The sequence below is a fragment of the Bombus pascuorum genome, chromosome 15, assembly GCF_905332965.1.
Source record: "Bombus pascuorum chromosome 15, iyBomPasc1.1, whole genome shotgun sequence".
NCBI classification, from domain to species: Eukaryota; Metazoa; Arthropoda; class Insecta; order Hymenoptera; family Apidae; genus Bombus; species Bombus pascuorum.
Window position 1 is genome coordinate 2,889,021 of NC_083502.1, and position 24,381 is coordinate 2,913,401.

At 33.8% G+C, this 24,381-nt stretch overlaps 5 protein-coding genes across 9 annotated transcripts; 2 read left to right on the forward strand and 3 right to left on the reverse strand.

Annotated features, from left to right (window-relative positions):
* Positions 1–358: 358 nt before the first annotated feature.
* LOC132914394 (sorting nexin-13-like) lies at positions 359–6,427 on the reverse strand. 2 transcript variants are annotated; one of them, XM_060973466.1, is made up of 10 exons: positions 6,118–6,427; positions 5,390–5,502; positions 5,218–5,317; positions 5,059–5,145; positions 4,806–4,930; positions 4,173–4,734; positions 2,540–4,105; positions 2,129–2,317; positions 1,831–2,045; positions 359–1,758 (listed from the first exon to the last, which is right to left on the reverse strand). In XM_060973466.1, the coding sequence occupies exons 2-10, from the start codon at positions 5,500–5,502 to the stop codon at positions 1,428–1,430; spliced, it is 3,288 nt and encodes a 1,095-aa protein (XP_060829449.1). In that variant the 5' UTR covers positions 6,118–6,427; the 3' UTR covers positions 359–1,427. The 2 variants fall into 2 exon arrangements, with proteins under 2 accessions (XP_060829449.1, XP_060829450.1); XM_060973467.1 differs by lacking the exon at positions 6,118–6,427 and adding an exon at positions 5,625–6,103.
* A 108-nt stretch (positions 6,428–6,535) lies between these two features.
* Positions 6,536–14,021, forward strand: LOC132914398 (targeting protein for Xklp2-like). 2 transcript variants are annotated; one of them, XM_060973473.1, is made up of 3 exons: positions 6,536–6,933; positions 7,009–9,260; positions 12,862–14,021. In XM_060973473.1, exon 2 carries the CDS (start codon positions 7,073–7,075, stop codon positions 9,212–9,214), a length of 2,142 nt encoding a protein of 713 aa, XP_060829456.1. In that variant the 5' UTR covers positions 6,536–6,933; positions 7,009–7,072; the 3' UTR covers positions 9,215–9,260; positions 12,862–14,021. The 2 variants fall into 2 exon arrangements, with proteins under 2 accessions (XP_060829456.1, XP_060829454.1); XM_060973471.1 differs by lacking the exon at positions 12,862–14,021 and having other exon boundaries at positions 7,009–10,219.
* Positions 9,746–14,384, reverse strand: LOC132914407 (leucine-rich repeat flightless-interacting protein 2). Of its 3 annotated transcripts, none has more exons than XM_060973489.1 (8): positions 14,250–14,384; positions 12,458–12,584; positions 12,242–12,381; positions 11,877–12,140; positions 11,657–11,798; positions 11,453–11,578; positions 11,129–11,343; positions 9,746–11,038 (listed from the first exon to the last, which is right to left on the reverse strand). In XM_060973489.1, the coding sequence occupies exons 2-8, from the start codon at positions 12,525–12,527 to the stop codon at positions 10,928–10,930; spliced, it is 1,068 nt and encodes a 355-aa protein (XP_060829472.1). In that variant the 5' UTR covers positions 12,528–12,584; positions 14,250–14,384; the 3' UTR covers positions 9,746–10,927. The 3 variants fall into 3 exon arrangements, with proteins under 3 accessions (XP_060829472.1, XP_060829471.1, XP_060829470.1); XM_060973488.1 differs by lacking the exon at positions 14,250–14,384 and adding an exon at positions 13,082–13,220 and having other exon boundaries at positions 12,458–12,610; XM_060973487.1 differs by lacking the exon at positions 14,250–14,384 and adding an exon at positions 13,082–13,216.
* A 944-nt stretch (positions 14,385–15,328) lies between these two features.
* LOC132914405 (dnaJ homolog subfamily C member 1-like) lies at positions 15,329–18,882 on the forward strand. Its single transcript, XM_060973483.1, has 7 exons — positions 15,329–15,735; positions 15,818–15,919; positions 16,566–16,784; positions 16,859–17,103; positions 17,204–17,498; positions 17,571–17,789; positions 17,862–18,882. The coding sequence occupies exons 1-7, from the start codon at positions 15,586–15,588 to the stop codon at positions 17,925–17,927; spliced, it is 1,296 nt and encodes a 431-aa protein (XP_060829466.1). The 5' UTR covers positions 15,329–15,585; the 3' UTR covers positions 17,928–18,882.
* LOC132914392 (ATP-dependent RNA helicase DHX8) lies at positions 18,785–23,551 on the reverse strand. Its single transcript, XM_060973464.1, has 12 exons — positions 23,306–23,551; positions 23,022–23,107; positions 22,194–22,940; positions 21,876–22,117; positions 21,491–21,795; positions 20,982–21,411; positions 20,660–20,918; positions 20,100–20,590; positions 19,678–20,010; positions 19,414–19,617; positions 19,157–19,337; positions 18,785–19,084 (listed from the first exon to the last, which is right to left on the reverse strand). The coding sequence occupies exons 1-12, from the start codon at positions 23,397–23,399 to the stop codon at positions 18,863–18,865; spliced, it is 3,594 nt and encodes a 1,197-aa protein (XP_060829447.1). The 5' UTR covers positions 23,400–23,551; the 3' UTR covers positions 18,785–18,862.
* Between the last annotated feature and the right edge of the window lie 830 nt (positions 23,552–24,381).

Sequence of the window (24,381 nt, forward strand, 5' to 3'; positions counted from 1 at the left end):
GAGCCCAGTTAATCTCTTCGATCTTCCAGCACAGCTGGTAGAATTAATAATCCATATTTGGCCATGAAAACTTGGAAACTTCCGACTTTGCGGAAGAATTACCATACGATAAATCTCACTGTATTCTTGCTATTATTTTTCATGCAAAATGTTTACTCTTGTTCTTAGAAAAATATTAATTTTGTTTTAATCTAATTTGAAATATTATATGTGTTTTAGAGAAAAAATATATTTTTATTTTTAGATGGAAAAAAGACTGAGGTTTACTGAATCTTTCTGAGAATGTAGTAGATATGAACCCTCATAATTTTTCTATAGAGAGAAAAGGTAGGGATGTGAGAAGAGAATAAATAGTATCGATTTATAAACAATTCCTTTAATAATAAGTAAACGATGACAGATATGGCGCTTCAACACGATAGAAATAACGTTCATGTATATATACAATTGTACGACATTTACAACAATTTTACACTATCGTTAAGAATAATTACATTCGTTAACGACAGAGGAATTAAATTAAGATTTTACAAACTTATAGCTGTCCGAAGAAATTCTTCAAAGAGATTCGAATAAACAGAAACTTGGTTTTACTTGCTTTTGTCCTTGCTACGTGTAGGTTTGAAATGGCACGATACATTGAAGATCTTTCGGCGAATTAAGTATTGTATTTTCGCGACGGTTTGTACAATAAAGAATAACACCATCATGAAAAAGTTGGTCTTCTAGTACACGTGTAAAAAGTGTTCTTTTATGAAGTACATTGCTAAAATGCAAATTGGAATGCATAACCTTCTTAAATACGCGTGTCTCTACGAGGTATTCGAGAGATTTGTGAAACGTTCCGTAACCTACCAGCAAAACTCGATTAAAGTGCTCGAATTAATTCGTGTAAATAGTTTATTAGACTTATTTGGCCACTGGATTACTGCGCTTATTTTATTCGAATATACATATTAATAGAAATTGAGAGTATGATTTAGAAATTCTTTTTCTCTACAGAACTTTCAAATTGTTCCCAGTTTGAAAAATGACTACTTCCATCTTTTCTTCCCTTGTTTATTGCAATGAAATTGGCTGCTCGAGATAATAATGTACATAATCACATTACCCCTAACGAGTTTTTAGGTAATCTTCCAGTTGAGCATCGATTAAGGAAATTCGTCCTTTGTATTTTACAATTCATCTATAGATAAAATTTATAGGCATGAGTATTGGTTCCCCTAGCTTCCTCTATAAAATATTTACTCGACAATATGATTTCTCCTCCCATTCATTTTTGAGAAATCAATCGCTCACTCAAGAGCTGGTAAACAGTCATCCTCCATTTCACTATACTGTTCAAGGTCTTTGGTGCAGATAGTATTCGATAAAGAGATTCATAGGCGTTCCTAACTCCAAAATACGCTGAATAGAATTATCAGATCTTATGTTTTCTGAAAGTTTCTTTGTTGTAACCTTGGTGAAACCGAGTAGAGTTTTCGGAAAATGTCCACCAAGTTGTTCTGGGGGAACAGAGTCTCTACAATTCCTTCTAGAAGTGCGTACAGAAGTCTTCTGTTGAGCACAGGTCGCTGGAACAACTCAAACACTCTCAGAAGGCCTCTCCTGGTTGTTTCACTACCTATGATATGTTTCAATTCATCCGAAAGACAGGATAGAAGGGCAACCTTGGCTGCTACCCTTGTTCTGTTCTTCGTTTCTGCATCCCTGGGTGGTTTCTTTTCGGCTTTAATTCCGTTTGGCCAGAAACTGTTCCTGTACAGTCGAATTATTAGCCAAATAACGTTAATTAGTTAATTCCACGTGACAAAATATAGGGTTACTTACTTAAATAATTTTAAGTAACCAGCTACCCTGGCTGGACTCGTTAATAGGGAAACGTATTCGACTATTCTTCGATTTACTATGTCGCCAAACATAGTGCGAATGATCTGCCTGAGTAACGTTATTATTCGTCGTCTGAGCCATTGGTTTCTCACTTTTAAGTCGAAGATTTCATCCATCAATAGTAGCATTATTCGTAAGGGAATGTTGTCGTTGGTCTAAAATAAAATGAAATTAAAATGTGCTACATATTTAAATACCATGTGGTTACTACATACTGATCTAAAAGGCAAATAAGCACCTCCACATCCAGACTAGCGCTAACTTTTGTGTTCTCATAGAAGGCGTTGGGTTTCTTTGGATTGCCAAAAAATTTACTTATATTGTCCATAACTCCATCTACCGTATTTAGCATATTATCCGGCATAGTTTTCACTGCCTGAGTTACTGTTTTCATTGACGTTTTCAATGGATTCATCAGAGTATCTATCTGTATTAAATTGAGGATTAAATACCTTGTATAATCCTCTTACAATCTTACCTGTATATACAGAGTGTACCAGGCAAACAGAACACTTTAAATAAAATATCATGCATTTAATTACTATTGTTATTTAATACAAAATTCTTATATTTTTTTCTATTTTCAATTGATTTAAAGGCACCGCTTTTTCCAGTTGACTAAAACACCCTGTATAATGATTATAATTACCGTTTTAGATATCTGTCCACCAGTAACACCTTTATCGTAATCCCCCTGCTCGAAAAAGTTCAGTAACAAATTCTGTAGACCCATATGTCCTTCGACGACAGCTGGTTTCGTTAATTGATGCAACCAGGCGTTCAGCATCAACATTCTTCTTTCCAAAACAGTTCTTTCCATATTATGAAAAGCCTTCTTCGCTGGAAAAGGAATTTTCGCCAAATCGTAGTACTTTTCTTTGATCTTTTGATGAAGATTGTAAAAATCAGAGTATCTCCTATAAATATGCCACTTCTCTTGATAACCTGAATCGTAATTCTTGGTCACGGCTACTGCGTAGATACCATAAGTTTTTCCACGATCATTAACTATTCCAGTCTCGATAATCTTGGCCGTAATTTCGAATTTTCCCTGTTGCAACTTCTTAATGGCATTCTGATCATAAGTGTTCTCATCTAATTTAACAAATTGTTCTGAATTCGATTCCAGATAGAAAGAGACATCTTTACCCTCGCTGATGTGGTCCGTATCAATACTAATCGCCTTTCTCATACTCTTCATGGTTCTAATGTTGATCGAAGAATCTGATTCAACCGATCTGTCTTCGTTTGGCTCCACGATACTGGCCAAACTCGTCGAAGAGTTAGATTTCGATTTACTATCCTTTAATTCAGCCGGTTTAGTATCCTCGGTTTTGTATATTTCAGACATCTCATCCAGAGTCTCTAGTTCGTTATTCGTACTCGACAAACTGATACTATCCAAAGATTTTGTATCTTCTTCAGATGTTGGATCTTTCAAAAGATCCAATTCCGCGAGAAGTTTTACGTAAGCCTTGGATCTTTTAAAACCCGGCAAAAATCGATCCTCGTTTTGTAATTTTTCGTAGCAAGAAGCTCTAAGATCGTCGAACCATGTTTCTTTCACAGACTCAGTTTTTATTCTGGTTAACAAAGTCTTTGTCAAGGCATCGTCCAGTTGTAACTTTAGAGATGCCTTGTCGCTGAGGTACTGCTGGTAGATTTTGATAGCTGCTTCCTTTAAATTTTCCAGATCCGTATTTTTACGCTTGGTACCTATGAGACTAGGAGTAGCTTGTGCCGCGTGCAACTTCTGCAATTCTATGTTGGATATCTGTTGCTCTGCCGATACCCTCCAGCCATAGATATTTAGATAAAAGAACAGGTATGATTCTGCATTTATGGAGGTCATATAGTCGATGAAGTAACTCAAGGCGATATTATTCTTCAATAGCTCATCTAGGGGTAAATTCACTAACTTCTGTCCAGGCATCAGTAGCCTGTTCCAATCGGGCTGAGTACCGATTAAGTCGGTCTCTGACTCTAGTCCCTCCTGCATCCCGATAATCCTGGTTTCCAAAATCTTCTTTACGTAGAGTAAACTATTCAATTGTTGTTTTACCGACAGATCATCCTCTCCTCCAGAATCCTTAGAACGAAGATGGGCTATTTCTTTACAAACTATATTTTTCGTCGCCGTTAATTCATCTAAGCTATCCGTCACTCTAATCACCGTTAAAAACACATCGCTGGGTAAGCCACCTTCTTTAGCGCACTGAAAATGCAAAATTATAAGCATAATTCGTTTCCTGCAGTTTAAAACGATCTTGTAATATACTTACCAGCCATATACACGCCTGATTAATATAATCAGGATCGGAGAATAGATCCAACAATGGTTTAATAATCACATTCACTAATAACTCCCTTAAAATAAATCTTACAGTCAAACAATCGAAATCTCCTTTTGGTAATACAAGATATAATAGAATTTCAGATATCTCTCCCAAAAATTCAAGTTCCTGAGTGCTGTTAGTGCACACCAGGTCCCTGCAGATTAAATCATTCTCCATTTGCACCTCCAGGTCGAAAAATATCTTTTCCAGCGATTCCTCTTCTTTCTCCTCGTTACTTTCGATTGGTTCCGTGAGGGAAGATAAATTGGGAATGTAGAACTTAGACTGGGAATACCAAGAGACGTCCGTTTCACTTTTATTTCGCCTATGCGTGGGAGTCTTCTTAGGTGTGCCACTGGAAGTGCTTGAGCTGGCACTACCTTTCTGCAATTTCTTGGCTCGAAGCTGTTTTATCCTCGCTCTTGCCTGTCGATAGAGCCTAACATGAGAAGCTGCATCGTCCACGAGGCGCGTGGTTAAGTATGGTACCCAATCTACACCTTTCACCCTAATGAAAAGATGATTTTCTTAAAAGGAAATAAAGCAAAAAAGGTTTATCGAATTGTATGCTTTATGTACCGATTTGCAATGTTGATTGCTATTTTCTGAGCAGTGTCTCGAACAGAATATATAAACTCCTCGTCGTCTGTAATAATGCTGTACCATGGTTCCACATAATCTCTGATAACGAAATCTAGTATTTCCTACATAGGGGGAAGTCGCAAATCGTATGTTATTCTTATTATATATATTATATATTATTATATACTATATAATATATTTCACGTTGGAGTACACGAAGGCAATAAAAGTTCTTAAATCGTCTATGTACTTGCAGGGATTCGTCAATAATACGGCTCCCAGTGATTCTTCTATCTAAAGTAAAGGTCATCTTCTGGGTGGACAGATCTAGAATATACTGAAACAAAAAGAAATGCATCTTTAAGTACCATAGAAATCAATCCAGTTGTATTGTTTAACATGTATTCACCTGCCGTAACTTTTCAGTCTTCTTGTTTAAGTCTTCCCTTTCAGACTTAACTGCATTGTCAAGGTTTGCACCATATGTTCTATATATACATGTGATTATTCTACAACAAAATTAAATGGATAGAAATATCAATGTTTTCAATATCAAGATCTTAAAAGCAAGTGAATCATACCCTAAAATTAAGGCTAGCAGACAAATAAACAGCTTCAGTATCATTCCAATTCCAATAATATATATCAGTAGAGCAGCCGCAACTCCAAGAAGTCCATATAGTGGAACGTTCATCTGCAAAAATTTGAGGCTGCTTAAATGGACATTAGCAAAGATGTCAAAATAAGATGGCAGTATCACAAGAAAGTTTAATAATAACTTCTGATTCAAGATAATCGAAAAAGAATATACATTACTGGAAATTTCCTATTCGATGGTCCTTATCAATGATCGGACGTGAAATATAGTTCTCTTCTCGCATTATCGCGAGATTGAGTTTTCATAAAGAATTTTTATGAATTCTTACTGGACACATTAAGTTTCACTCAAATGTCACTCTCCACTTTAACTTATCGAATCGACTTGATAGTGATACCATATTATAGTGTATCATTCAACAATTGTCACATTGACGTTTGCATTACAAATCGGAAGTCCACGTTTGAGTAAATAGACAGGAGAATAGACGGTGACAGGAGATGGTGGAGGATCTCCCAAAATGGAAATTTCATGAGATAGATATAATTTTGATAGAAATGTTGGAGTAGAGTTATTTGATAAACCAGTGTGTGCCCAGTAAAGAATTTGCGCACATCAAAACAGAAATAAACGTTGACGAAGCAATATGTTCCGTCTGCTACAGTAAAGCCGATCATTGCACACGCGCGGGCGCCATTCTTAGGCCCCTACCTTTGGATTGCCGGATAAACGGTCGTGTACATACAGCTACGCACATATTGCGGTTCTCGTACGATTCATCGCACGAAACTGGTCAGCTAACCAACAGTTTATTTACATCTTTGCAGGCGAACATTAATCCAACAAATACGTCCGACGACATGTCTGGTTAATTCCGTGTGTGGATGTTAGGGGCGCTTCCGCGCGCCAACTTTATACGTCCTATATAATTACTTAATTCTTTACAATTTACAGTGACTCACGAAAATCTTAATTCGAGTAATAAGTTCATCAAATATCCTATCTAGTTAAGAGTGAATAAAATAAAATATAGGAAGATAAAAATGATTTAAAATGCTACTTCAAATCTTCCTTTCGAACTATTTTACTAATGTCCCACCGTTTTTTGTTTTTTCGCGGAAAAATTATTCTGCTCAGTAAAATGCGCAGTTGTCATGTTCTGTGGCACCTTTTCATGTAACAGTCACTAAGCATTAAGTCACTATATATTAATATTGCCAACCTTAACATACAATAACCAACAAAACTCTTATAGGAATAATAGAGATCTTTAACTTTTATATTATGTACATTATTTCCAGCCAATTAGATGGAAGGTCAAAAAATTTCAAACTTAAATTCGTCAACGTCTACGTTGACCAGTTACCAGGATTTTTGGTGTTTGAAAAGTAAATATCCTGGAAAGAAGTTTTTTTTATAGAATTAGTTATTTACAGAATTGTGGAGGAACTACTGGACCAGATAAACGTTTAATTACACGAAACCGTGTAAAAATTGCAGCTTAAGTGCTTGTTACATATTTCAAAGGTACATATAAATTTTAACATATACAAATAGAATAACTTCTTAAGTTTCTTTATTATCCTCGCACTTTTTTTGTAGATTGTGTTTGAATAATATCCACCTTACGGTAGTTTGTTGTGATACTTATTTGAAAATTTAATCCATGAATTCAAATTTTTTTGATATGATGGATAACTGTTGTGCTCCGCAGTGGGCAGATTTTACACGTAGTCCTCAGGTTTGTTGTGATAGTTATTTTGAAAAAGAACACGAGGTGCACGATCCTCAAATACTTTTGAAATCTACCATTAATTCCACTTTATCTTCCCCATATACGCAAGAAAGCAAAAATGAACAATCTGTCAATGAAACAAAGTTTGATGACAGTTTAGAACCAGAAACTCCTGCACATTGTAGTATAGCATATTTTATACCTCATGAAACTAAAAATCATTCTGTAGAGAAAGTTAAAGAAGATCATCAATTAGACAGAGCTATGAAAGACTTAAAGCTAGATGAAAGGTCCAGCAAGATTCATCAGACATGGAATATATCAATAACAGATCTGACCGCTGAATTTAAAATATCAATGGCAAATCATAAAATTAAAAGGGCTGTACCTGAGAGGATTAAGCAGCGTATGTTACAGGCAAAGAACACAGTTCTTGGTAAGTCTTCATTGAAAGATGTTCAAGCCAATGATATGGAAAAGAAAAATGCTTTACAAACTAAATTTGCAAAAAATAAAAGTGAATTAGTAATAAAATCAAAAGTTGATACTGTAGCAAAAGATAATCTTTCAGAGAAAAGATTATCTTATAAAGTTGTATCACTTTCAAAAAAAGAATCCAATTTATTTAATAAAAAACGACATTCATTGGGTAAATCACAACCAAAGGTACTTACTTGTCAATATCGTACATCAAGGATGATAAAGAACCGAAGACGTTCAAATCAGTTTGTAAGTTTAGCAGAGGCAATTTCTAAGTTCCAAACTGGTACACCTCAGAGATTCCGTACTCTCAGTAACAAGGATATGAAGCCTGGTCCATTGATGAAATTGAAACGATCACCGCTGAAGCTCACTTATCCAGTTTCTCCTGCATTAAGATGCAAACAGAGAACGAGAAGAGGTAATATCTTGAGTCAGCAAGAAAGAGAGGAGTTGGAGTTTGAAGAAATGAAAAAGCATCAAATCAAAGCAAATCCTGTACCAATTAATATCTTAAAGAGTCGGTCAGTGTTGAAAAAAGTGCCTAAAAAACCAACTACAGTTACGGAAGAGTTTCATTTGACTCAGTCTAAGAGAATACGTCATACAGCAGGACCATCCCTGAATTTGGAACAGAATACAAATGCCAAGGAACACAAAAAGGTTGTTCCCATCACTCGTTCCACCAGTAGCTCGAGTGTTTCCACTAAAAAGGAAAATCCTTGTATAGAAGTTGTTGCAGATAACACAAAGGTCACAAAATTCAATTCTAACATTCGCAACAAGGAATTTCAAATGAGAAAGGAAGAAAAACTGAAAAATTTACACACTCAGGAAGTAAACAAAGTAAAGACAGAATTTCATGCAAGACCCGCACCTAAATTTCTAAAGCCAACAAATACAGTTAAAGAACAGAGTTCAAAGAGGAGAACAGTAGCTACATGTCCATTTAGTTTTGAAGAAAGAAACAAATTCCTTGCTAAGAAGAAAGAAGAATTTATTAAGCAGGTGGAGGAACAGAATAAAAAGATTAGAGTATTCCATGCCAATCCTGCTCCAAGCTTTAAACCTGTTATGATTCATGGTTTATCTAAAGATAATATGCGAAGCAAGGATAAGGTATATAGCTCTAAGGAACTTGGAACCAGACAAACAAAAAGTTGCAGTAACCAAGAAAATAAGCAGCCTAATATTATGAACAATACATTAACGGACATAAGCACTAGAAAGAAGGAGACAGTAAATAGAATCAGCACAAGCTTAATAGATATTAAAAATAAAAAATTAAACAATGTCCAGAACAAGGTTTATAAAGTTGAATTAAATACAATGAAAAGAGTTCAAAAAAGGAACGAATTTGATGATAAGATCAAGAAGAGGGAGCAGGAATTTGGAGCAAAGAAAATGCAGGAAGAAAAGAATAAATTATTGAAAGAAAAAATGGAAAGAGCAGAGCTGCGCAAAATGGCAGAGGTGAAAGCTAGACCAATGCCAGTATATAAACCTATAAATATTGTAAAATCAACCAAGCCTATAACCAATCCACAAAGCCCTGCATTGGGAATTAGAAACAAAGCAAAAGCTGTTTCTTAGTTTTAATCAACATACAATATACAAGTTAATTATGTATTGCCTATATGTAAGTAACACGACATTAGATAATATTTCTTTGAGTTGTAGCAAATATTTGAACTCTCGTATACAGTATCATAATAAAGTAATTTTTTAATGGAGAATAGTGCAATCTAGCTTTGGATTACAATAAAAAAGCTGTATCTTTTTTTTGTAATTTTGTATCTAAAACTGAAAATTTTTATTTTTACCGTTTAGATAATTTAAATGCTAAGAAAACAAATTAAAAAGAAAACTAAACAATTTATACATATTTACACTTAGAAATGACGATTGAATGTAATTAAATATTTCATGATTCGCTATAAATTCGAAAATAACTTGTATTAGCTAAATATGACATAAATAAGATTTGTTATTTGATTATTTTTTTGATTTGCTGGATTACTTTTTTCAGATGTATCTCTAATTGACAAGGATGTAAATGACTTTTTTAGTACTTCTCTTTTATATCACATAAAATATATATAATAAATTTATATACCAAGAATATTATATAGCTTCAACAACATAGTTTAATTTATTTCGAATGTACAAAGACCACACTATCATACATCTACTTTCTTTTGCTTCGCATCAGTCAGAAGAATAAAAAGTTCAGTTCTGGAGACAATTCAATCGATTAAAAATGCTATCATTAACAACTTTAACACCACAATCAGCAGGAATATTTTTTCTTTTATCAATTTCAGATGTTCCAGTTATCTTTATCATTCTATTCGGCGTACAATCTAATATCGATTTTTTAGATACGACAATATGATATAAAAAATTAAAAACGTTTATCAAGATTTCACAGTAGACGATCGATAGTAGAAAATGAATATTGTAGATTGGTTGCTGCCATTCGAAATTCTAGCTTTAACTATTAACACGGTTCTCGTAGGAGTTATAAATATTTTGTATCTGTAGAAATATCGTTTATAAATTATTCGATGTAACACAAAAATTACACTCATTGACGTACGCAATGTTTTAATTGACCCGTATATCATAAATTATTCTGAATAACTATTATACGGTTATCTTCATATGTTTCCATCGAAATTGCTCCAATGAGCAAAAACTAAAGTAACATGAAAGATTGTGCCTCAAAAAATAAAGGCATGGAAAATATTTAATTCCATTTATAATACACGAGTCAGAATATTTTTCCTCAAAATAATATACATATTACGAATCGACTCCATAACTGTTCGCAAAATTAACGAAAAAATATTCGGTGTTTGAAATGCATTGAAAAGGCTGTTACTTCTTTTTCTTCGTTTTTTTTTCTCTTTTTTTTTCTTTTACTAAGAAATGCAGAATAATTGTTAGTATAAAAAAAAAAAAAAAAAATTAATGAAAGAAAAGAACGTGTTGAATATAAAACAGCGACTTCTTTTCACAGCAGTTTAGCGTATAATTAATCCAAATATGGCATCCCAATAGACCATTGCACAGCGGTGGCCATTTTGGAATGCCATACTTGTATGCAGTATTGTACAATTAAAAATCAATTAAAATCATGGTAAAATCCGCGTAACGATTACTATATGTACGTGTTCCGTTCGCATAAATTATATTTCAATGCGTTAAGTAGTATCTCATGTTGTGTGAGGCAACATCGGCACACGGTTCCCAGTGAATCGAAAAATGGCAGACTCATTGTACAGACCCCAAGAAGTCGTCCCGTCAAAGCTCCTTCAACAGGGCGGATTTTGCGTTTTTAAGTTTATCCAATCGCCTCTGTAAATGAGAATTTGCCGTTTCCAGTTCTTCTACACGGCCTTGAGTCTCTCTGACCTATAAGAAGCAGATTTTTTCCGATTTATCTGGCGAGAATGTTCAAATTAAATTACAAAGGATTAAAATTCGCAGAGAGATTTCGCTTACTTCTCTCTGTAACTTTCTTTTTTCTACTTTCAGTTCATCCTCGGCTTTTTCAGATGCCTCTGCTGCTGACTTATAACGTATTACTTGACTTTCTAGCCTGGCTACAGTAGCTTGCAAAGTAGACATATCTTGTTCAGCTTTTTGAAGCTTGAACTTATAATCGGCCAAAAGCTTGTTTGCTTCACGTTGCACATCTTCGGAGTCTGATAAGCAACCTAGAAGAAACAATTATGAAATACAATTATAGATACACTAAACAATATTAAAGAAAAATTTATAATATGCTATAATATAAGTGTGATGTATTTTATAGTAGGTACAAACCTAATACTGAACCAGGCGATCTTTCGGACCTAATACGATTTCTTGTCTCCTCTAGTTCCAATCTAAGATGTCGTATCTCATCTTGCAATTCTTTTTTTTCAGAAGCAAATTTTCTCAGTCGGACATCTATGATTTATGATAAAACATTCTCTCATATATCTTTTTATTTCAAAAATATTCTTCATCTTTTATAATTGTGCATACCTAGTGAACCCTTTCCAGCGTTTTGCAATAATTCTGCTGCTTCTGTACTGACTAGTACTCTTCGTCTTGGACGTGGACCGTTCTCAATCTCATTATCTTCGTTTTCACTTCCTTCATCGTCGACAATAACTAAACCGTTTTCCTAAAATAATTTTAGTTTTTAATTACAGAATTAAAATGAAAAGTACGACATATTTATTTGAGATTACCGCTTACTTACTTGTATAAGCGTATCTCTTTCTATTAATTGTGCATGGCATACATCTAACTCGTCTTTCAATGTTTGACTGAGTCTTTTTAACTGTTCAGACTCGCGATTCTTTTCTCTAAGTTCCCTACGAAGTTGTGCAACCGTCTCCTCTAGTTCCTCCAATTTGTCTTTCAATAGATCGACTTGATAAGCATACGAAGATTTTTCATTGTCTAACTGAGCATTGGCTATCATCGCCTTTCTAAACTTTTCTTCAAATTCTTTCAATTCTAACTGCAAAGGAAAAATTCGGAGGAAGGCTTGTACATATTTAAATAAACGAACACATGATGTTTCTTATCGTAATATGAATTGCAAGATAAAAATGTTAATACCCTGAGGTCTCTGCTTAGGCCAGCATCTTCCAGTGAATCTTCGGAAGATCTACGACTGGATTGGAAATTGTTAGAATTAGTGAGGAGACGCGACGACCTCACAGAATCAGGTGTTACTCTCATTGTTCTATTCACATCAGCTGAAAAATTGCGAAAATAATGTGTTTTATTTCGTTTCTAACATTTTATGTAGAATTAATTTTTTCGGATAGATACCTGAACACATGTCGTACACCCTATCTGCATTTTCCTCTGCCTCTTTCTGTTGCCTTTCTAACTCCCGCATTCGTATTTCTCTAGCTTCCGCTCTTGCCTGTCTTCTAGCAGCTAATCTAGCTTCTGCCTGAAAGTATGTATGGAAAATCCATCCTGTTACCAAAAACATAGTTTCACATTCAATTTATTATTAACACATTGACACATGATATAGAAACACTGTATTAAACACATGATATTAAAAATAACATGCGAGATCCTGATATCAATTTAGATTAACAAATACTTACTTTAATTTAGTCACAATTAAAAGATAAAATATTAATTAGAATAATACTTGTGACATATACTATATATAATATCTCACTTATTTAGTAATTGTCTCTACACATTCTTGTTTACAGATAAACTTATCAAGGAAGATATAAACCCCACCTACTACTAACATGCACACATTTAAATACCGAAGGTCAAGCACACTTATAGCAACAATACTATCTTATTTTATTTCCTGTTAAGACAATAAATACAGTTTTGAAATAATATAACAATTATAAAGTTCTTAATATCATTTTTTTCATAAACTCCACTCTGTTACATTATTATAAAATAATCAAGCCATACCTCCTTGGCTATCTGATCGAGAGCCTGATCCTCTGCTGAATGTCGTGCGGTTGTCCGCCTACGTCCAGCTATAGCAGACTCCATTTCAGTATTGAATGTTTTAATATGTATATTTTGCTTGAATATCAGGCAGACTTTTGCTAGGCAGATCCACGTCCTTCACCGTACAAGAAGACAAACCACCACACTAAAGGACAAAGGGACAATATGCTAGAGCTAGAAATATGTGAGCATGATTTAAAGCATGATTAATAGACGCATTATGACCAATTAAATATACTGTACAGATGGGAGAATGATGTTTGCAATGCAACCAGACATAAATGAAGCGTTAACGTTCAAACATTGCAAGGGTATTCATTCGTAATGACAACTCATTCTGATAATGCCTTAACTGTTGCAAAGAATAATTTAGTGGTATTACAGACTGCTAATAATTACTTATTATGCAACAAAAATGCTTTATATATGGATAATGACGACGAGTAGATAATGGAACGGTTATCACTCTGAATATTTTAAACGACTCAAAAGGAAAAATTACTGAATATCGATATTCAAAAATTAGAAAATTTCGAAACTAAAGGCTGCAAAAGGAGGAACTTCGTACTTTTTCAACGAATTATAGGTTAACAATACCCGGCGACATGTGAAGGTTCAAAATAGAATTGTAAAAAGAATCTAGCACAGGTAAAAACGGTCTTCCGTCGTTCTAACGTTACAACGTTTTCACGCTAAGAATAACATCTCCATAGTGGGATCTAATAATGTATTTGTTCGGATCACTTTTATTGTGCTATAACGCGTCAAATGATTCCCCCATACAAAAATCGCGTTCGTCGTTAAGTCAGTGACGACGACGACGACGAAGACGACACAACGAATGAGACACAGGATCACGAATCTAGAACAGAAACGAAATAAAGAGTCTGGCAATCGAGTTCGTACGTTCAACAATATATATTAAATAGACTTGCACACCCACACATAACGTCAGTCCGAATACATGCAAATAAGACCTTACTGTAGTCGTCAATCGTCTTTTTTTCTCTCTCTCTCTCTCCCTCTTTCTCTTTCTCTCTCTCTCTTTTTCTTTCGATTTCTTTTTTCTCTCTGTACAACTACGACTTCTCCTAAATGTTAAAATCCTATGGTTAAAGGGACTTACGACGCGAGAAACGCTGTCAGCCAGCGGATAGGCGCATCTTTTTCTCAAAGGAGCCGCATGCAAAAATAAACTGGAGGACACTATAAATACAATCAATGGAAATCGGAAGAGTGAGCCACGATGACCATCTGCGGCCAGGGAATTAACTCGATGCGGTTTCCGTTCAGTTGATTCACGGTTCCATGGAATTTCCCAAGTTATCGTTGCAAATTAAGCTCACGCGACTTCGCGGTCGAACCTTCTACCTCCTATAGGCAAAAGCTTGTAAAAACAGTGCGTGCAGTCGCACTTAAATATAGCGGAAGACACATTTTTCGATCGAATAGCCTGGATGGTGATGCATGCGAATGCAAAAGCACACTGTGCGCCGCGCCTCGAATCACCGAAATTGGTGGAGTCATCTGTATATTATAGCGCTAACGTTAGTATTCCTATCGGCAATACAGTCTCTTACAAATCGTAATCTTGCTTATCTTAAGCAAATTTGTTGTACATGTTGTTCTAGGTACGCAAGATTAAATGAATTATTTGAATTAATATGTAGAAGAAACTTGTTTAAACTAATCCTTTTCATACAACCAGTTCGATAAATTTAACTTCATCTCTTATATTAGCATGGACATTTCTACATACATATATTATATAGGTAACTTATAAACCGTAATCTTGCTTATCTTAAGCAACTTTGTTGCACATATTGTTCCAGGTAATCAAGGTTAAATAGATTACTTGCATTAATACATGGAACAAAATTACCTGAAATAATCCTTTTCATACAATCAGTTTGTTGAATTTAATCTTTAATTATTCTCTCTCATGTTATATAGCACATTTTTAAATGAATGAATTTGCGTATTAATAGACATTTTGAGTTATAAAATTGAAGATGATGTTTCAAAAGATGTTTCCATAATTTTTTTTCAATGTAAAATTTTGGATAAAAAATCAGAAATGATTTAAAAAACTAAAGATCTTTTATAGGTAACCTCGATCGATAAAGTAGATTGACGATCATAAAATCGCGAATTGAAAATAAACCTTTGGTTAAGTGCAACAGATACACTAACACAAGTTCAAATTCTATTTTTTTCCTATATATCGTCAGTCGTCGATGCGTTTAATACACACGGCCTACGTTTCCATAATCTAACCTCACTTGAATTTGCGATGTGGCACTTAGCATTTTAACATATTTCACACTTTGGTTAGCGGAAGATCGATTTAATTCAAGTGAAATAATGATTATAGCATAGTGTTTCAGTGACTAACGCGCTAGAATAAAAAAGGAGGAACTTTTCAACGGATATGAATGTACATACTTAGCGAATAAAAAAAAATGAGAGTGTCATTATTACTGATCTTTCGAATTTTATACTTTTTCGATGTATACGGTGTCGCAAATGCTTGGGACAATGACGAATTGGAAGTATTCGACGTTGTCGAGGAGATCAATCAAAATTTCTACGAAATGCTTGGTGTCCCGCAGGTTTATCTCGTTTTTTATTATCCTTATTTACATAATTAATTTTCTGAATGAAAAAGAAATAATTGATAAATTAATTTTTCAGGCCGCAAATGGTTCGGAAATTAAGAAAGCTTTCAGACGATTGTCACTGCAGTTGCATCCAGATAAGAATCCTGCAGAAGATGCAGAGCAACAGTTTAGAAAAGTAAGTAACAGATTGTCCTAATTCTGAAATAAACATTTCAAATGATAAAGGACAAAAAATGCTTAATTTGTACTTCTTCGGGCACCTAAAATTCTAATTCATCATCCTATAAGTCCTATAAGTATCATAAAAATACAATCATTTATGGCAAATGTAGTGTGAAAGTTAGAAAATATAGATGAAGTTAACAATATGTTCTAATATACATTAAATATATTACAATTTATTTTAGAAGTTATAATATAATTAGAACCATATTTTATGGAATATTTTAATCATAATACGTTACCTTAAATAGTTGTATTTTATTACAATTAATTAGCAATTTGAGCAATATGTTTTTTCATACTATATAAATATCAACTTTCTTCTACAAAATACTATTCGAACTTTTGCACTTCTTGCATTAATTTCAAAATTGTGGTCACTTAAAGTTAGAAAAATTCAGTTTACTTTTTGAGGCAATGTCAACTTCATGTATAGTTTTTACAACTTTTCCATCATATTTGCCATAAATTATTGTATTTTTATGATATCTGATTTGATACTTAGATACTTTATATAAAAAATGATGCCTGATTAGAATTTTAGGTGTCTGAAGGGAAATAACTTTAGTACTTTTTCACTATTCTCCTCTTATTTCCAGTTAGTCGCTGTTTATGATATTCTGAAAGATCCTGCGAAACGTCAGCGATATGACAATGTTCTAGTTAATGGATTACCAAACTGGCGATCAGCCGTGTATTATTACCGCCATGTGCGGAAAATGGGACTTGTAGAATTAGGAATAATTTTATTTTGCCTGATTACTGTTGGACAATATGTAGTTGCATGGGCCGCATATTTCGAGAAAAGATATACATATGTATGTAAGAAAAACTACTCAAAACTAATGGAAGTTAAATTGCTTTACCTATTTTTTCATAATATACGTTGCAGGTACAAGTTTTGGGCAGTAAACTTCAGAAAATGCAAAAAAAGAATAAGAAAGGGAAGATGGATGTGCCAGATTTGGCAGACATTTTGGAGAAAATTCCTACACCAACTATTTGGAATACTCTCCCATTTCAATTTCCAAGATGGATAATGGCTTTTACGCTGTCAATACCTGATATCGTGCGTGTAATGAATACTATACTGGAAGAAAGAAAACGTAGGAAAAAGCAAAAAGAAGAAGAAGCATTGTGAGTAAAGCTGTGATATTCAAATGAAACATATTATTTGCCACCAAACATTTTTTTTCCATTAGGTATGCTTAGAATTTATTTATACAACCTGTTTCAGAATGCAAGAAAACGAACAACCAGAACCAGAATTCACATCTCGTACGAGGAGACGCAGAACTGGTTTCACTCCACAAGAAAGAAGCGGTAATGGCGTTAAAGAGGTGTTTAAGAAAGACCAAACGAATCACGTTTATCAGAAACCTGCTATTTCTGGGGGATTATGGACTGACGATGACATATTAGAATTAATAAAACTCGTGAAGAAGTATCCTAGTGGTACATCAGAGAGGTGGGATAAAATTGCAGACGCGATGAATCGTACAGTTACCGAAGTTACGCATATGGCGAAAAAGGTTATTTTCTAATCTGTTTTTTATAGATTTTAATTCTAATTTCTTAATGAATAATTTTTTGGTACTTGCTAGATAAAAGACGAAGGATTAAAACCAGGATCGCCTACAGAGGAGACCGTTATAGAGGAACGTTCAAAAAAGACAAAGACTCGTGCCGAGAATGTAGAAAGCATTAGCGAATGGAGTCAAGAACAACAAAGAGCTCTAGAAGCGGCTCTTGTAAAATATCCTAAAGGAACATCAATAGATAGATGGGAGAAAATCGCAAAATGCGTTGAAGGAAAGAGCAAGGTATCGTATATAGATATATTACAACGCATTTTTTAAACGTATGTTTAATATAATCGATATTGCGTTCCAAAGGATGAATGTCAAGCATGGTATAGACAATTGGTGGAATTAGTCAAAAAGAAACAACATACTCAATAGCCTGCCATGTACAAGATGTTCCTTCGACAAAAAATATAGTCCAATACCAATCAAGTCCAAAAAAGAAAAATGAAAGAAAAACATAATTTTCGATCTTAAGATGATACATATTTCACAGCTGTTGTACAAGCTTTACAAAGTGAATTAAAGATTTCTTAAAAGTACTCTTATACAGGGATGATGCATTAAGAATAATTAAGAAAAAAAAGAAACTTTATACACAAGAAAGAACAATTACTCCTACATCATTTTATTATTAAATGTTTGTGGAGAATGTATTTATTTAATAAATTTAATAACTAATTCAGAGGAAAAGACTGACAAGAAATATGATAATTAAATACTTTCCTGTTCTCTGAGACTGATACGCCGTATCGTTTTAGCTTTGAAAATAAATTGTAAAAAGTAATCATGCCAAAGTGTATAACACATTTTACTTTACTATTAATATAACTTACATATATAGATGAACTATATTAATATAGTCGATATTAGACTCTGAAAACTAAGTTACTTGTATTGTACTTGTTAAATCTAGTACAAACAAATTCCGTCTTAAATATTTTTCGAGATCTAACCCAGTTATACTATAAAATAAAACAGTGGGCCCTGTTCTTGTATTATCAGTGTAAATATTTAAAAGGCTATAAATTTGCAATGGACGAGATAATTGCCTACGAATTATTCTGTGTAATTTACTTTAATTAATAAATTATAAATACATATAAGCACGGAGAAGTACTATTATAATTTCAACGTCGAACGTATTTTATAATTGTCTAAATGGAAAGCAACATTTTGTGTAACTAATATTTAATTTTGTATCGTACGCGAAGTGAAGTGAAGAAAACAACTAGTATATCCGAGCTATTTATTGGTTAGTTTTTAAATAATGACTGTACAAAATACTATATACAGATTGTATAATAAACATTTTAATTACGTCTTCTTCGAACCCTTGATATTCGCCAAGCGTTCGGTTCTTCGTACTTATTATAAAGCGGTTCCAATCTTTGATTCTTCTTAAACTTGCTAAGTTTGGTCGGATCGCTAAATTTGAAAAATGCTGGTGCAAACTCTACTAACCATTTTGGGTCTATAGTTGTCACTTCTCTCATGTATTCTTTCGTAGTTTGGACCAATTCATGATAAATTACCTATAGAAAATGAAAAAAAAAATTGGTCATATGTATCTTTTATAATTACGTTTCTAACCTTCATTGACTTACCCATTCCGGTTGTCTGTTAAATAACGCGCTACTTGGATGAATGTAGACAACTTGGCTATCTACTAAAGTTCTATAGCCTTCTTGAGGATCTTTCTTTGCGGCGTTTCTAAAGAAACCAGAACAAACAGCTTTCTGAATTCTTACAGTGTTTTTACCCGCAGATACTACGTCCAATTTGTGTCTGATAAACCAAATAAATAATTAGTTTATCTTATTAGATATTAAAAAATTGTATTTACAAATAAACTGATAATTACCTGTCCATTATACCTAATAGTTGTTTCCGAACATCCTGAGCGCGTTTTAAAGTTCTAATTTGTACAAAATTTTCATAACACCATGCATTACTAAATTTATTATTTCTCCAGGAGTTATAAACTGCCAGCAGAGTTAAATGATCTCCTTCCGGTTGGTTAAATTTTGCTTTCTTTTGATCTGCTAAAGCTTGCTTATCTTTCGGCCTAGAAAAATTACAAAAATTAAATATACGTTCACGATTCCCGTCTGATATCATTTCTTACCTGTAGAAGACGTTCTGAACAGATAACATGCTGACGATGGTCAATATCTCATCAGAACATTGAAGATGTACGCTCATAATAAGCATCTTTGATAAATTAGGTTCTAGAGGAAACTCTGCCATCCTTCTCCCTAATCTGGTTAACAAACCTTCGTTATCTAATGCACTTAAGCTGTGTAGAGATTCCAAAGCCATAATCAGCGATTCGACAGGTGGAGCATCCATAAAATCAAAGTGTAATAGATCATTGATGCCCATAGTCTTTAACTGTAATACCGTGGTTGCTAAATTAGTACGTTGGATTTCTGGAACCGGCGTCGGAAGCATTTCGTCCCTAGAAAGAATTATAATTAAATAGTTTATTTATTGCATATTTTCAAATATAGAGTATTTCAAAGTATTTGGTAATTTTAAGCCAAATACCTATAAGCCCTTTCAGTGTAAAGCCTATAACATTTTCCTGGACCAGTCCTGCCAGCCCTTCCTGCTCTTTGTTTCGCAGCTGCTTGACTTATTGGTGTTACTATAAGACTATCCATTCCAGTTTTAGAATTATAGACCTTTTGTTTCACAAATCCTGGATCAACTACGTAATAAATTCCATCGATAGTCAAACTAGTTTCCGCTATATTGGTGGCTATTACCACTTTTCTGGAACCAGGTGGAGCTGGTTCAAATATTCTCGTCTGCATTTCCGAAGGAAGCGCCGAATACACGGGCAAAATGATTAACTCTGGAACATCAGGGCCTAAAGATTTCATACGTTCGTATAAAATTTCACAAGCTGTGTCGATTTCTTCTTGACCAGTTAGGAATAGAAGTATGTCTCCTGGAGGTTCTCTCAAATGTATCTGCATTACTGTTATCAATGCGGCATCCAGATAGTCTGTTTCTGGTTCTTTGGTGTACATGACCTGTTTAAAATAATTTCAATTAATACTTTCAGTTATAAAAACTTTTAGACATAGATTTGAATCACTTACCTCAACTTCGAATGTTCTACCAGGAATAGTAAAGATCGGTGCTTCGAAGAAGTATTGTGAAAATTTGACAGCATCCAAAGTTGCACTTGTAACGATTAGTTTTAAATCTGGCCTTCTCCCTACAGCTTGTTTCAGCAATCCAAAAAGAACGTCCGTGTGAATGGTACGTTCATGTGCCTCATCCAACATAATTACAGAGTATGTCTTCAAATCCAAATCCATGAGACATTCTCTTAGCAACATACCATCAGTCATATATCTACAAAATTGAACATTAATATTGAACATTTGTATCTATGCAACTGAAAAACGTATTACTTACTTTATGTTGGTTTCTGGACCAGTACAGTCTTCAAAACGAATCGTGTAGCCAACTTCTTGTCCTAAACGACAACCGAATTCTTCCGCTACTCTTTTGGCAACTGACATGGCAGCCACTCTTCTAGGTTGAGTACAGCCGATCTTTCCACGGGCTGTGAATCCTGCTTCTGCTAAATACTGTGTAATTTGCGTGGTTTTTCCTGACCCTGTTTCTCCAATTACAATTAAAATTTGATTATCCGTCACAGCTTTAACTAAATCATCCCTGAGTTTATATATTGGTAAGCTCTGACGCTGTTCAAGAAGAGTTAAATTTGTTTTCTTTCCAAAGGAAGACTTTTTTCCTCCTATCACGTGTTTCTTCCACTCGGGCAAATCTTGTGTTTGAAGGCCGATTCCACGCATGTTCGCAGCTAGAGTTCTACTTTCAGCTACAATTTATAAAAACTGTATTGTTAAAGTATTTTATATTAAAAAGCTTTTAAGTGTACGTAGAAATAAATAGATTACCTTCTGGTAGAGGGTCAATCCAATTTTTGTTCAGACCTGTTGGAACAGAATCCATTTCCTGTTCTCTTTGCAACATTTTTTGTTCCCTTCTTTCCTTTGCTAAAGCACTCTGCATCATTGCAGCTTGTGCTAAAGAACCATCAGGATTTTTTACTATGCGAACAGGACTTAAGTCTCCAAGAGCTCTTCCGTGGCCATGTAAAAATGGTGGCTCTTCTTCCACTAACTCTATTTCAACGTCTTCTTCTTCATCGTCTTCTCGTGGGAGGATTCCTGTTTCGGTATCGAATTCTGGCAATTCACTCCTATAGAAAAAGATAAAGAAAAACAAACAATGAAACTACTACATCAAGAAATTTAATTATTTAATTAATTCTAATAATACCTATCGATACAAGATGCAGCAAGCATTTGTTTAATTTCCCACTTTTCTGGAGAAGACAACCTCTGCACACGTTTTCTAGAATAAGTTTCGTCCTCGTCCCAATTACCCTGGAGTTCTAACAAGGAAGTAGGCCTATCTGGATTTCTCAAATGTTTCTCATCTTCTTCAGTTTTGGTAACAGCCACAACAGGATTCAGATCCCTGCCGGTTTCCTGATCAACATCCTTCATACTTAAAGAAACCTATTATTAAAACGCAATTAGTAAGGCCCTAAATCAATTTAAAAATATATTTCCTTCATTTGATACGTTTGTATACCTTTTGTCCACCAATATTGAGGACTTTCACGAGCACCTTCTGGCCCCTAGATACTACATCACTAGCACTGGCGACTCTTCCTTCCCTTCTTAATTGTGAGATATGAACAAGCCCTTCCCACCTTCGTTTCAAACCCTCCAATTGAACAAAACAACCAAAAGGTACGATATTAGCTACTTTGCCTGAATAAATCTTGCCTACTTCTGGATCCATGGAAAGTTCCTCTACAGATCGCGATCTAGATCGATCAAGTTTATTGGAATATTTGTCCCTATGAAATTTTCTGTCTCGTGATCTAGATCTTTTACGATCTCTGGACCTGTGACGTCTTCTATCTCTGGATCTTGAACGATCTCGTGACCTTGATCGAGATCTAGACCTATACCTTCTGTCTCTGCGACCTGATGAACGTGATCTGTGTCTTCTTCTATCTCTTGATCTACTTCTTCTTGTGTGTTTGTTCTTCTTATCATTATTATCAATTGATTGGTTCTCTTTCTTGCTATCTTCTTTGTTAGACTTTTTTGATGGTGCTAGTTCCTCCAAACTTGCCATAGCACTGCTGACTATATCATCGTCTTTGAGTTCTTTTTCATCCACAATCTTTGGTTCCTCGTTTGGCAGTGCTAGGGCAGGGAATTTTTGAGCTAGTTCATCTTGCTTTGTCGAAGGTTTCAATGATTTCTCTTCCAGTTTAATTGGCTTCATATGCTGTATTATTCTTAGCAAATTGGCCATAAAAGATTCCTAAATGAATAATTGAAAGTTACAATGCAGCTAAATAAAGGAACAAAGGAATAAAAGGTTAAAGCTTCATAAATTACTTACAGAAAATTCAGCGCCATTTTCAATGAGAACTTTTTTAAATTTATCAAATGTATCATTTTTCTCTGCCAAATGGATTATGAATTCAGCTGTAGGAAAGAGAATATAATTTATAATTATAATAATGTAATATAATTAATAATTAAATATAATTTATATATAATCTAACCAACAACAAAATGTAAACAATGAGAGACTTTATGAAAATTAAGAGAACATAGGATATGTTTGTATCAGACTAACAAAATCTGTGTTTTTGTTAATATAAATAAAATTATATTCTATACCTAAATCTTTGTCATTTAGTCCTAAATGATTTTCCAATTCCGTGCATATTTTTGAAACCAAAGATAGATGTTCGAGCTTTGCAACTTCATCCATTTTCGTGCTTCCACTTATCCGCTTATACCACTACTATATATTTGAAACATATAAATTAATACATAATATTGGAAATTTTAATTCAAACCATTCTTTCGTGAAATTGTGCTTGGAATCAACGTACATGCGTTATGAAATATAAAGTTTGCCATAAAAACATTACGGAAGCATTTGGAACTATGTTATTATCATTATTATGCAGGAAATGTCTTTAACGAGCGTCAGTAATAAAAATATTTTGTTGTAGGAAATAACTTTAACACTTATCAGTAACAAAATATTTTAGCTGCAGAAAATAAACTGAACTTGTAGTACCAGAGAGAAAATGAAAATGCTTACGCTTATGAGCAGTTCTGGTTGTTCTCGGAATAGTACTCTAACATAAAGGAACCACAGCCGAATATACAGTTATCGTATTCTTAGTCAATGTTCTAACTTTAAATTTAAATACATAGATTCCTGTATATGCTAGCGTGTGACGCTTTCAGCACCTAGCCGCACGATACAACACCTGTACTGTGAAACAACCAGAACTACGGGCGTAAACACTCTTATTTCTTCTCTAGTATTATATATGTACATTTTCTTTTTTTATCATAATTTTGCTCTTAATTCTTGACGACTATTTTAAATTATTAATTACTAAGAATTTTTAATAATAATAACTTTTCTATTAAATAAATACATTCATAAAACATGGTAGAATAATCTTTTTCACCTTTTCCTTCTATTTGTTGATATGTTTTAATTATTTATTAAAAATATATATATATTAATAACAGTATGAATATTTAAATAATATATCACAGTATTACTTTTACTATAGTCTACTTTATTATACTATATTTTATTTAATAATAGATAGGTATTCGTATAATACACGAAAATTTTCCGTTAAGAGCATAATTTTATTCGCAATTGGAAATGAACATTAACTTAAATATGTTGTTTATTTAACAATTTAATTAATTTGACCATTTGA

Bases quoted from the DNA above. Each gene is read 5' to 3' on its own strand.
- LOC132914394 (XM_060973466.1), bottom strand. From the start codon at position 5,502: ATGAACGTTCCACTATATGGACTTCTTGGAGTTGCGGCTGCTCTACTG. The intron at 5,146-5,217 runs GTGAATACATGT...TTTTTGTTTCAG, and splicing joins AGACTGAAAAGTTACGGCAG to TATATTCTAGATCTGTCCAC. The intron at 4,931-5,058 runs GTACATAGACGA...CCCCCTATGTAG, and splicing joins TTATTGACGAATCCCTGCAA to GAAATACTAGATTTCGTTAT.
- LOC132914398 (XM_060973473.1), top strand. From the start codon at position 7,073: ATGAATTCAAATTTTTTTGATATGATGGATAACTGTTGTGCTCCGCAG.
- LOC132914407 (XM_060973487.1), bottom strand. From the start codon at position 13,165: ATGGAGTCTGCTATAGCTGGACGTAGGCGGACAACCGCACGACATTCA. The intron at 12,585-13,081 runs GTATGGCTTGAT...ACATACTTTCAG, and splicing joins TCGATCAGATAGCCAAGGAG to GCAGAAGCTAGATTAGCTGC. The intron at 11,344-11,452 runs GTTTGTACCTAC...TGTTTCTTCTAG, and splicing joins ATCGCCTGGTTCAGTATTAG to GTTGCTTATCAGACTCCGAA.
- LOC132914405 (XM_060973483.1), top strand. From the start codon at position 15,586: ATGAGAGTGTCATTATTACTGATCTTTCGAATTTTATACTTTTTCGAT. The intron at 15,736-15,817 runs GTTTATCTCGTT...TTAATTTTTCAG, and splicing joins AAATGCTTGGTGTCCCGCAG to GCCGCAAATGGTTCGGAAAT. The intron at 17,104-17,203 runs GTGAGTAAAGCT...AACCTGTTTCAG, and splicing joins CAAAAAGAAGAAGAAGCATT to AATGCAAGAAAACGAACAAC.
- LOC132914392 (XM_060973464.1), bottom strand. From the start codon at position 23,399: ATGGATGAAGTTGCAAAGCTCGAACATCTATCTTTGGTTTCAAAAATA. The intron at 21,796-21,875 runs GTATTATTAGAA...CTTTTTCTATAG, and splicing joins GCTGCATCTTGTATCGATAG to GAGTGAATTGCCAGAATTCG. The intron at 20,919-20,981 runs GTAAGTAATACG...TCAATTTTGTAG, and splicing joins GGTCCAGAAACCAACATAAA to ATATATGACTGATGGTATGT.